This window comes from Notamacropus eugenii, chromosome 6 (genome assembly GCF_028372415.1).
Source record: "Notamacropus eugenii isolate mMacEug1 chromosome 6, mMacEug1.pri_v2, whole genome shotgun sequence".
Classification (NCBI taxonomy): domain Eukaryota; kingdom Metazoa; phylum Chordata; class Mammalia; order Diprotodontia; family Macropodidae; genus Notamacropus; species Notamacropus eugenii.
In genome coordinates, this window is record NC_092877.1 from 207,812,512 (window position 1) to 207,825,555 (window position 13,044).

Here is a 13,044-nt window from a genome sequence, read left to right on the forward strand (position 1 = left end):
CTCCTTGTAAACCTATTTGGGATTCTCTTGGCAAAGATACTAAAGTGGTTTGTCATTTCCCTCTCCAACTCATTTTACAGATAAGGAAACTGAGGCAAAGAAGGTAAAGTGACTTGCCCAAGTCACATAGCTGGTAAGTGTCTGAGGCCAGATTTGAACTCAGGAACACAGTGATTCTTCCTGACTCTAAGTCCAGCACTCTATCTACTGCTCCACCTAACTGCCCTAGGTGAATTCACCTAGAACAGTGTTATTAAAATTGTCTTGCCTATTAGATTGTAAATTGCTCAAGAATAAGGACTGTTTCTTGCTTTCTTTGAATGGTGCCTGGCACATATGACTTATTGATTGATAGTTGACAACTTAAATAGTTTGTCCTTCAAAGAGAATGTGTATTGCTTATCGATTCTGCATGTTTTCTGTTTAAAAGTTGTTTTGGAGTGTGTACAATTTTGGGTGAAGGTATAGCAGGTTTTGGTTTTTGTCTTTAAGCTGTGTGACGAGAGCTGAAAGCATTTGAATTTCATTACCATTTGGTCCACGGTTCTCTTTTCTCTGGATTTCTGATCCTACTTAGGCCTTGTTTTTTCCTTCTACAGCTGACTGTATTGTATTTTCTTCCTTCAGTAAAGCGCTATGTAAGGAAGGGTGTTCCCAACGAACACCGTGCATTTGTCTGGATGGCCACAAGTGGAGCCCAGGCACAGATGGACCAGAACCCAGGATATTATCGGAAGCTACTGGAAGGTGAAAGAAATGACAAACTGGTGGAGTCCATCAAGACAGGTGATGTCCTCATCATTCCTACTCCTGACCAATGGCAGTGAGTGTTACATGTTGCAGACTAGACTGTTTTAGGGACAGCAAGCTCTGTTCCCATAGCTTGACTCATTTAATTAGACTTTGCACTAGCTAATGAAGTTATAATATTGAATATAATAATGAGGATGAACACATTGTTCTTAATTTGAAAATGCAGCTCACTTAAGAAAATGGTTTTGGTGGTCCATGAGGGGAGAAATGAACATGAGGCAGTGTGGTAGAAAGCTAGTACCAGTATCAGAAGACCCATGGCTTTCAGCAAGGTATTTAACTTCTCAGGGTCCTGGGTTTCCCTTAGATTTAAAATAGCGGAACAGGCAAAGATGGGCATTGGAAGGGTCCTTCCCTAGGAGATCCCTGCACCAGTAAAATCACAGGTCTTGCTTTAAAAGGGAGGAGTGAGTGGGAGACGGTCAGAATGAGAGTCTGGAAGCCTTGGGTTCAAGTTCTTCTTTTGACACATACTATTTGTGTGACCCTGGGCAATTTTCAGAACCCCTCAGTGCCGCCAGGCAAACTTTTAAGGCTATAAGCAGCAGACAGGTTTCCATATCCAGAGTTCCTTCTCCACCAGGGAAATCACAAGTCTAGAATAACAACAAAAAAGCAGGGTTGAACATTTGGAGAAGGGAGTTGGTGGGGATATGCATATATCCATACTTAAGTTTCAATTTTTAGAACCTCCTTTTTAGTATCAATCTAGAAGAAGTTTCCAGGGAGGGTGATTTTCTTAGGCTCTTTTGCTTTCATGTGGTTGGCCTATTATCCCTGCATCCTCCTCATCTTCATATTATCTTAGAGTTGATTACTATTAAAATATCAGTGGAAAATGATTCTTAGCATTTGGTTTTCTTATTTCACATGGAAGAATTAATATTTTCTGAGGCTGTAACATAATTCAGGTAAAAGGATATGGAAGTTTTAAAGACTAAACTAAAATAATGAATGGTGATATTTTAGAATTAACCAACAATAGCTCCCCTCTCAAAAAAGAGAAAAATCCAGAGTCTTTTTTCATACTGGAGCAATAACTGTAGGAAAGTTCATTTTTTACATTAGTAGAAAGTTTTGATCTTAATCATTGAGCTGTATTTTATAAAGTACAATTGTCAAGGGTAGAAAGAGGAAGAGGGACAGTAGAATGTGCTTTGCCGGTTGAGAGAACTTACAAAAAACAATCACATCTTGTACTGTGTCTGAATTCTTTTGAAATAGCTCTGCCTCAGATCTTAACCCTTTTTGAGAGGAAAAAAAAATGTAGATCTATTGTACTTAATGTCTTATTGAAGATCAAATGAAATTTCAGTGATAAGAGTTCAGAAGAATCTATAATTATTCAAAAGTTTTATGTCCTTGAATATGATTGAGACTTTGGTCCAGTGTGTCCTCCTTTGCAAAACAGCCCCTGGTCCTGTGATCTTAACATGACTCTTTTCTCCAGCATCTGGAGCTCAAAGTTCAAAAGGCCTCCAACTGAGGGCCAGAGAACTGGGAGCTCACCAGACACTCTGGCAGATGGTTGTAAACCTGTTCCCAGGTTTCAGGATTCTTGGTCAGCTGAGGCCAGTACAGAACAAATGTACAGCCAAAGGTCTCATAGCATAAGTGGTAGCTGACTCCCTAGATAATCAGAGCCTGGCTTTTAATCACTCGTCATGGCTGAAACAACTCATTCTGAATTTGGAACAATAAAACTAGGTTTGGGTTAGAATGCTCAGATTAGGAAAATAGAATGGGATGCTGTTGTTGTTTTAAACCTGTCTGATCCCTCTGTCTCTTAGGCCATACTGTCAAAAATTGTTTAATTTTTTAAAATTGAATTAAATTAAAACCCAGAGCAAGTTATAGACTCATGCCATATTTAATTCTCTCTGTATTTATATGACAGTCATAGGATCATAGATTTAGAGCTGGAAGAGACTTCTGAAATCATCTGATTCAACCTCCTCATTTTACAGATGAGGATTCCATGATCTAGCAGGTTGAAGTGAATTGGCCACACTGACACTGGTAACAAATGGTAGAGCTGGAATTCGAACCCCAGTCCTTTAGCTCTAAACCCATTGCTCTTCCATTGTGCCATACTGTGGCCTTGCAAATATGTAGAACATGTGGATGACATCTAAGTTCCTTAAATACATGAATTTACTCTCATTTGACACCCATGATAACTCTCCTTGTGGTGTTATGAGCTCTATCTGGATATTTCTTATCTGATGCCTCCAAATAAGGAGGAAGCCTTGGTACAATCTAGAAATTCTGGCTCCAAAACTGGAGGAGCTGGTTTCACTGACACTACCTGTGTGATCTTTGGCAAGTCATTTAACCTCCACATACCTCAGTTTTCTTCTCTGTAAAATTAAGGGGTTGGGAATGCCTACCACCTACTCCATCATGGAGGTGGGACGTCCACTGGTGTTATACATTGTATGTGTTTTTCAATGTCTTGATCAATTCTGCTGATCATTTTTTTCCTCTAAAAAAATACTATTTGTTAATGGGATAACTCTCGAGGAGGTGGAGGGAAAGAATGAGGGCATAACTATTATGATGTAAAAAACAGAAGAATCCAAAGAATTTATAAAAAAAATTCTCAGATGTCCCATCTAGCTCTAGAGCTATGATCCAAAGTTCTGATTTTCATGTAACATTGTCAATGTGCGTATGATTACCATAAATAACAGAATAGCAAACACTTACTGATCTAAATGAGTTTCCACCCCCAGATTTGAAGAGGGGAAAACATCAAATTGATATTGAACCTGTGTTCTCACTGCTCATGTACCAAATTAACATTTAAGAATCAATTTTAAAGTGTTACTGCTTATTTTAGTGGTCAGGCCAGTCACAAGGCAATAGTTCGTTCTGAAAAACTATTTAAATGTCAAAATTGTACAGGATTGGTTGTCAATGTAGAGTGGATCAGAGGAAAGGTGATATGGTAATGAGAGACTTTGCTGGGAGATGTTGGAGTGTGAGAGATGCTGAAAGGATGGAGGAAGCAGGAGAGCATCCGCAGGAAGAGGGTGGGGCAAAGCGGCTCTTCTGGCCTAAAAGACATTTCAGTGAAGGGCACACAATGGCCAGGTTAATGCTTATCATTTAATTTGGTTTTTTAAACAATTTAAATTTATTTTTATTGATGTCCCTTGTTTTCTTACCTTGATTTCCAAATATTTTCTACTCTCCTACCCAAAGACCCATACCTTGTAGCAAAGAATGAAAAAGGAAGAAAAATAGCAACTCTGCAAAACCAACCAATAATAAACTTGGTGTGTTTGATAATACATGAAGTGTTCCCTAAGCATAGTCCCCTATCCTCATCCCGCCTTTGGGGAGGAAGGTTTGTATTGAATTTCGCTTGATTTTGTTTGTCTCTTTCAGCATTTCTGGAAGAGGTCTCAAAAAATCTCCCCTTCTTTCTGAACTGACAGAATTATGATTTCTTTTCCAAATCCCAGGCAAAAAAATAATTTGGCTATTATCATTCATAGTCCATAGCCTTTACAGTTAAAAATCTTCTTTAACTGAGTGTACCTTCATCTTTAATTATGAGAATGGTTTGAAAAGGAAGAGCACATTTATATAACTGGAGAGAGTAAAGTATGGTGAGGAGGAGGAAACTATTTACAGTCATAGAGAAGGATGGAGAGGGGATGAGACAGTGGTCTGTAGCACTTTTGACCTCTCTGGTCCTTAGGGCAAGGATGTAAGGATCCCATTCCTTCCTGTCCTACTTCATGATTTCCCTGCGCAGAGCTCCAGACTCTTGCTTTGAGTTGCTGCAGATGAGGAAGCACACCGTTCTGGGTCTTTTTTCAGCAATCCTTAATTGTCTTTTGTCAACCCACCCTTGCCCTCCCATCAATAGAATAAATGGGGTGTGTTCATTTCTTTCCCTGGTTTGAGGGAGTGAGTTCATATAAGCCAGTTAAATGAAAGGAAGTTATAAGTTCTTTAGGGATGAATCCAGTAGTGAAGGAATCACTGCTCCATCTTGAATCCTTTGGGGATTATAAAATTTCCTTTCCTCAAGAAAGGGTTGTTGGATTGATTGAATCCTAAATAAAATACAAGAATATTACAGGACCTTGTCCTGAGCATTCCCCATAGTTATGTGTGTTAGACATACCATGGTTCTGAGTGCATGTTTTTATCTCTCTCCAGTTCATACCTCCTTCTTCTTCTTTTTCTCATACATATCCATAGACATAAACAGGACATTTCCAGACAATGTAAAATTCAGACAGACTGCTGATCCCTGTTTACAACATACCCTGTACAATGTACTGGTAGCATATGGACATCATAATCGAGGTGTAGGATATTGCCAGGTAAGTACAGCCTTAACTACTCTAAATAATTGTGTTATAAAATGAAAAAACAAAAGCCATGAATATATTGAACATTAAGAGCTATGTTCCTTGCAGAATTAGAAATTCATTATTTCTGACATAGAGAGAAAGTAGTCCTGGGCTTGGAATCAGGCAAGATATACTTTGACATCTGGTTTCTGACACTAACTAGCTATGTGACTAACCAAGTCATTTCACCTTTTTAAGCCTCAGTTTCTCAATATGTAAAAGGGAGATAATACTAGTACCTCCTTTGAAGGACTATGATGAGGCTCACATATGATAATGTGTATAAGCAGGTTGAATCCCCAGAGGGGTGGCTGCTACTGCTTCCAGAGATCTAAGGATAATCCTGTGTGTGGCTATCCTGAACACCAGCTCACCAGCCCCCACTGGTGTATTTCTCCTTAATTAGCCAATAGACTCAGTTCCTTAGCAGAGTCATTATTTACTTAAATGGTATAAGCAGTGGTTAGAAAACATTTGCCCCAATGCCAGGGGCATGCTTTGCCGCAGATATACCCAGAGTCTAAGGGAAAAAAGAATGGTCACAGACTGATGGTATAGTGGTAATGAGCCACAAGTGGAGAACGCCCATGTGGCTAAAGGGCCTTGTGGAGTTCACCACAATTCATTTTGCTGTTATCTGGACTGGCAGTTTGGAAGGCTGGCTCCTTGCAAGGCATTAAGTCTCTACTGGAACTGTGACTTAGTTCCTTTTCCTAGAGGTTCTGTGTGTTGGCTGGAAGGGGCAATCTGCTGCTGGGCTGGGTCAGGCAGGTCACTCAGTGGCTATGTTGACCCCTTACCGGTCTCCAATGCTGCTATCGCCCATGCTCTTAGGGCACATTTCTGCTAGACTGGTCAGTCAGCTGATCTCCAGCCTTCATTTTTTGATGGTAAACTGTAGTCAGCTAGAGTGCCAAAAGATTTTTTAGGAATAATGGCTTCTTTATTCCTTTCTCAAAAGTCCCTTCCCTCCATGAACTGCTTTTAGGAGTAACTAGTTTCATGTTGCCTTAGGGTAAATAGTTTCAGTTCAAGTCACTTTTACCTTCAATACTCTTTTGGGAATTTTGTGAAGATGGGCTGAAAACAAAGGTGCAAATATTTCTGATGACCTGGAGGTATATTCATCATCTCGCCAGCTTCATATTGTCAAGAAAAACATTGATACTGTACTCTGAGTTTTAGGGACAAATCTTCAGAAACCACTTTTTTAAACATTATTCTCAATACTACCATTTTTGTGCTAGAGAGAAAAAGGTCCAAACTGGTATTGCACTCCCCTCCACCATGGCTTCAGATATCCGTCTCTCCAAAAGGATTTCAAAGTTACATTTATAGAAATTTTGAACAAGAGGAAGATCATTCTATATTAAAATACGGTTTGGGGTCAATAATCCAAAATAATAGTCACTATTCGATACCTTATTGACCACTCCCATAAAGTGTTCTCCTGGAGTAATCAGAGACCCCTGCTCCCTGAGATCAGTATAGTAATCTTTTCTCAGTGGAAAATCAGTGGAGAAGAGGTGGGAAACAGTGATCTAAACAAGACCAGAGTTAAATTTGATCATCACTTTTGATCCATTTCCTGGCACCTTAGCTCTTGTTCTTAACCTATTGTACATTTTTAAAAGGAGAAAAGTCTGGAAAGAGTTTTTAGAACTTAGAAATGTAATTTTCATTTGAGTTAAGGAAGTTTGTACTTCTGTAATATACAGTTGAGTTGCTCCTGCCTCCCAGCCTTTCGACTTTCCGCCTGAAGTCTTCTCACTTTTACCTTTTAGCCTCTGCAGACCTTCACATTTTTTGCTGTTCTCACTGGGGCTCCACCTGACCCCTGCATGTATGTAAAATGCTTTACAAACTTTAAAATACTAGTATTCACTTTTTAAATGTCTAATGTGAAGTGACTGATTTTTGTCCCTGAATTAAAGTATCTGAATGTCGGCCTGTTTTCTATATGCTCTTAGAAAGCGTTTTCAGGAAAACTCCAGCAGCAGACGGGACAATCAAAACCGACCTGTAACAATGTTTCATTCTTCTCATTTTTTATGGCATTCATACACAGTGATCTTAAATTCCTTGAATCAATTTCTGTTCTTTTATGTTCTGTCATTCTCCAGACTGTTACATAAGTGGATAAAGTGCTTTCTGTAATTGAATGAAAATCTCTCTCCTCCTATTATTCTTCTATGTTCTAGACCTGGAATTAGAAAGATCTGGGTTGGAATCCAGCCTTATACCCTTACTAGAAAAGTCATTTAACTGCTGTCTGCCTCAGTTTCCTTATCTGTAAAATGGGGATAATAATGGCACCGACCTCCTAGGGTTATTGTGAGGACTATATGAGATATTTGTAAAGTGCTTTGTAAACCCTAATGCTCTATATAGATGCTAGCTACTGTTATTACTATGCAAACTGTTAGATAAAATGCCTGATTTTTATAATGGAAAGAGAGTTTTGGTATTTAAAATCATTTTCTGTAAACTCACTAAAAGTATCTTCAGGGCAGCCCTCATTGTAGACGGAATAGCAGGTGTGATGTCCTAGGCCCACATGGTTCTGATGTTATTATTAGTATAGTTAACATTTGTATTTAGCACTTCAAGCTTTCATCGTGTTCTTAGTTTTCAGTATAATTTTGCATGAATTACTGGGGGGAAAATAAAGTCCTTCCCAGTGATCTCCCTGTAAAGTTGTGTCAGTTCTGGAAAACACCTACTTTTTACACCTAAGGAATGTTTGAGACAGACATTATATATTTATGTGCGTGTGCTTTCTATTGTCTGCATTTTTCTCCATGATATACTTTTTCAGTTATTGTACTCACTAGAGAGCAAAGGTCCAAGCACTATGCTAGGAAAAAACAAAGAGAGAGAGTTTTAAGGTGTGGTCCAGTCCAGCCTTTTGAGCGTCTGTCTGTTCTGCAGACCTTGCTGGCTGCTGAAGTGCCCGCCTGCCTCCTGGAACGTTTGCAGAAGGGCTGTCTTTTATGCCTACTCTGTGAAAGCACCGAACAGACTCCTGTCACCATGGTTGCAGGCATCAGGCTATCTGCTTTCACGAGAACTGAAAAGCAGCTTTTGAGATTTCCAGGCCTTCGTGCATGAGGCACACATGGAGAGAGCCAGACCAGCTCAAAGATTTTTGCAAAGGGCCAGTAACAGATGTGTTAAAGAGCTTGTGGCCTCAACCTACAACTCAGTTCTACAAGATGGTTTAGTAGTGAGAGAGGTCTACCCAGCAGAATATGGGTGATTTTAGCTGTGTAACTCCAGTTGGAACACTGTTTTCTCTTGTGTCTGGACACGGTTGGAGGAACCCAAAGCCATTTAGCTGCCTGTCATCACAAATTAATTCTGGGGGAAAGAGAGAAAGGGAGAGGGGAAGTAGAGGAGAGGAATGAAATAAGAGATGCTTTTCAAAAAGCCAGCCTCAAAGAGCAGTAATAGATACTGGTTATCGCTGCATCTAAATAATTCACCAGAATATATTTGAACACATTCTTTTGTATACATGTAAGTATTGAATGTATGAAGCTAAGACTGTTTTTCCTGTTAGAGTGATTAGACTGAAACCTTATCTTTTATTACCAAGGCTTATTTTTTTTTTCTTCAACAAACCCTGGTTCTACATTTATAGTGTTTTGATCGCCAAATTATCCTGGAAATTTCTGTCAATCATTACAGCTACTTTTCTTAATAGACTTTTTCCTCTGTCTACTATTTATTTCCATATGGATTTTAACTGCCTGGTATAGTATATGCTCTGTGATAATTTTTGCGCAATTGATTTACAGGGTATCCCAAAAGCCAGTGCAGTTTTAAGCTATCCAAGACTTTTGAGATACCCTGTATGTATATTAGATTAAGGTTTGGGAAAACCCGTTATAGGTTATGTGATTTCTTCCCTTAAGTTGTCATTAAATTATGAAAACTTTTATTAAAAGTCAGTATTCAAAGAAAATATTGGAATAGTTTTATTAAATATCTTTTCTTTTCCCTCTTTCCTCCATTTCCCAGTCCTTTCCAAAGAGACAATGCCCTTGATTATAATTCATAACCAAACAGGATAAAATGCTAATGGCTTCTGGAGTTCTATTTTTTATTATTATAATTTCTATATCTGGAGTATTATATTTATTGGGTCAAACAAGATGAACTATAAACTGGTCTTTGATGTGGACTTAAAGAATATGTTAAGGGCCATTATGAATTCCTTTTCCTTCTTCTTTCTCTTGTAGGGAATGAATTTCCTGGCAGGATATCTGCTTCTCATTACAAAGAGTGAAGAACAGTCCTTTTGGTTACTGGATGCTCTTGTGGGAAAAATATTGCCTGGTATGTGGAAAGCTCCTTCTATAATGTTGGATTTTCTTCCAGCCATCAATCAGTAAATTTTATTTTATTTTTTTGACAGCGCTAATGAATCAACATTCAACTAAAATAGCATATAGTGGTTTGGGTGTCGAAGTTTATAATCTTATTGCAATTCAGGTGAAAGTAGGAAAAATATTGAATCAGATTGTTTTCAGATAGAACAGATGAGATTTTTTAGTTCTTGTTACAGTTTATTCCCTGTTCATTTCAGATCCCAGTGCTGGACTAAGACCATACACTTGGATCATCTGTTATTCAAGCTGTGCCCCTTATAATGAAACTTCAAGGGACATATTGGATCTCTTGTTAAACTATATTCTGTCCTAGACATTAGAAAGGATGAGGGAGGCTTGCTTATTAAATGTGTTCTTAGACACTGCCAACTAAAAGGACATTTTTTAAGGAACACCCCCTCCCATATTTTGGGTACATTAGTAACATTTGTTGCTTCCCTATTTGGTACAAAATCCTGAGTAAGTCTCTGTGGGGAAAGAAGCACACAAGTATTACTAGGGATGTCTTGAAAAGAAGTTAGAGGAGCAACTAAACTGCACAGTAGATCGGGTACCAGCCCTGCAGTCTGGAGGAACTGAGTTCAAATTCAGCCTCAGAGACTTACTGATCCTGGGCAAGTCACTTAGCCCCAGTTGCCTCCAAAACGAAGTGTAAAACAATTACTATTTTAAAAGTATTTACTGTTGAGAAGCATTGTGGTGTAATGGATTAAGGCCTGGCCTGGAAGTTAGGAAGACCTGGATACAAGTTCTGCCTGTAACACTTTCTGATTATGTGACATTGGGCAAGTCTCTTAAGACTGTCAATTTCCCAGTCTGCATAGATGGAGGGAGTTTCCATACTTAAAGATCTCTATACTGATAAAACCACAAACCTGGCCTTCAAATATTGAATTAAATTCCTACATCAGTTCAGGTCCCAGGGCAAACCTTAGAGGGGGGCCAAGACTTAGCGTAATTATATCACACTGTAAACCCCCCCATCCAAATATAATATACTTTGAAATAAGTTTTTTTGGTTTTTTTTTTTGACAATATGGGGTTACCTAAATGGAGTTGTAGTACTCTTAAAAAATATGTATTCTAATATTAGCCAAACATCTGGTTATCCAAATTAAGTCAGTCTTATCCCTTAGTTTCTGGGGGAAATTTTTTTATTGTTTAGATTTTGGCTTCATAATTCTTAAAGATGCTAAATTCTGGTTAAGAGAGATCTGGTTTTGATTTACACAGAAAACTAACAGCTGCCTTATAAACAGATGAATTTCTTTGGTCTTGAGACTTTTCACTAGCCTTTCCTGTTGTCTAATCATTGCGAATCATCACGCCAAGCCTCCTGCACCTGGGCCATCAATCTCATTTCCCTCCTACTTGAACCTTGGACTCAGCCTTTGGGTTGGCGGGCTTTGATGTATGAGTTTTCTTCTGTTCTTGCTGAAAACCAGGCCTCCATGTCACTTCTCAGCCATCTCTATAACATGGCGTCACTCATTTGTCCCCACTCTCCCATCCTTTCCATCTCCATGTTACATATCATCTTCCCCCATTAAAATGTAACCTCCTTGATGTCAGGGACTTTCTTATTTACTTGCATTTGTATCCCCAGTAGAACAGTTCCTAGAACATTGTAAATGTTTAATAAATACTTTATCTATCTATTAACTTAATCATCGTGAGCACCTCAGTGTGAAGACTTATAGCACAAGTATTATGAATACATTTTTATTAAAATCCTTAACTTCCTATTACTGCTTTTTCAGGCCTTGCCCAGTTTGAGCCAATATTGACCCATTATTAAGACGCATGCTGATCTATACAGCTTTGTTTTCAGCAGTAACTTATTCATGAATCTAGCCTACCAAAACAGCCAATAAGAGGAAGGGGCCCTAGGAGCAGAGGGAACTTTTAGGATAAAGAAGCTCTTTTGACATAGTAAAGAGTCCAAAAAGTCAGGATCCTGGAAAGGTTATTTTTCTGAATTCATTTATTTCAATTCTTTATTTCTTATTCCATAAATTTACACATTTTATGTTTTTGTAAATATCTATTTCCTCTAATTTGTCAGTTTTGTTAAGATATATTGGACAAAATAGTTTCTAATAATTTCCTTTATTCTTCATTTGTTGTAAATTCTCCTTTTGATTTTTGATACCTGTCATTTGGCTTTCCTCTTTCTTTTTTTTTAAATCAAATTAATGTTTTTTCTATCAAAAACCAGATCCTAGTGTTACTTATTAATTCATTGGTTCTTTGCTTTCAATTTTGTTCATCTTTATTTTGATTTTCACGTTTTCCATTTTGGTGTTTAATTGAAGTTTTTTAACATTGGTTTTCTGGCTTTATTAGTTCCATGTCCTGTTTATTGAAATATCTTTTTTGTTTCTGAAAGTGTTTAGAAATGTAAATTTTCCATTAAGGTCTACTTTGACTGCATCACCCAAATGTTGGTATATTGCCTTAATATTGTCATTATCTTCAGTGAAATTATCTATTATTTCTATTAATTGCTTTTTAACATACCAACTCTTTGGAGTTTAGTCCATTAGACTGCCATTCATTTTAATGCTTTCTTCAGTGACTCATTATTAAGTATAATATTCATGCATTATGGGCAGAAAATGGTGTTGTATAATATTGTATAATATAATATAATGTTGTATAATATAATATTGTATTTGTTTCTGAGGTTTTTGTGCCTTAATACGTAGTTAGTTTTTGTAAATGTGCTAAGCACAGACACATACATGCGCGCGCACACACACGCACGCACACACACACACACACACACACACACTTCCAGAGTTCTATCGTATCTAACCATTCTAAAATTTTATCCAGATATTTAACTTCTTTCTTATATATTTTTGTGGGATTTTGTCTACCTCTGAAAGGGAATCATTGAGGTCCCTCATTATTATAGTTTTACTACCTATGCCACATTTTCCTTTTCCGTTAGGTATTTGCTATTTGATGCATGTGTTAAGTATTTAGAGTAATTTATTATGCTACCTTTCAGAATAACGTCGTTTCCTTGTTTATTTTGTTTAATTAAGAGTATTTTTGTTATTGCTTTGTCTGAGATCGTTTACTACCCTCCCTCAATGGAGGCATAATAGATTTTGCTCTAGTTTCTTATTTTAGTTCTACATGAGTCTTTATGTTTCAAGTTTATTTCTTATAAACAATATGTTATGGGATTCTGCATTCTAGATTATTCTGCTATCCTCTTCCATTTTATGGGTGAATTTTTCTCACATTCATAGCTATGATTGCTAATTGTACATTTTCTTCCATCTAGTTTTTTTCTTTTTTTCTTTTCTTTGCTCCCTAAACTCTCTTTACAAAGAAGAATGTGGTAAGAAAGGAGTATAAGCAACGCTAAAGATCTATAATTCAAATAATCTTCTGCTTCCCTTCCACTTTTCTCCAGACCCTAATCCCAGGTTTTTACCCTTTCCTCTTAA

At 37.6% G+C, this 13,044-nt stretch overlaps 1 protein-coding gene across 3 annotated transcripts in view; it reads left to right on the top strand.

Moving 5' to 3' along the window:
* GRTP1 (growth hormone regulated TBC protein 1) overlaps positions 1-13,044 on the top strand; it is an 80,871-nt gene that overhangs the window by 22,862 nt on the left and 44,965 nt on the right. For all 3 annotated transcript variants that reach the window (XR_011969862.1, XM_072621902.1, XM_072621903.1), the window contains exons 3-5: positions 628-786; positions 5,032-5,156; positions 9,431-9,527. Coding sequence is in view for 2 of the 3 variants with exons in the window: in XM_072621902.1 (XP_072478003.1) it covers positions 628-786; positions 5,032-5,156; positions 9,431-9,527 (381 nt within the window). In the remaining variant the exon portion in view is untranslated. The remainder of the gene's footprint in view (positions 1-627; positions 787-5,031; positions 5,157-9,430; positions 9,528-13,044) is intronic.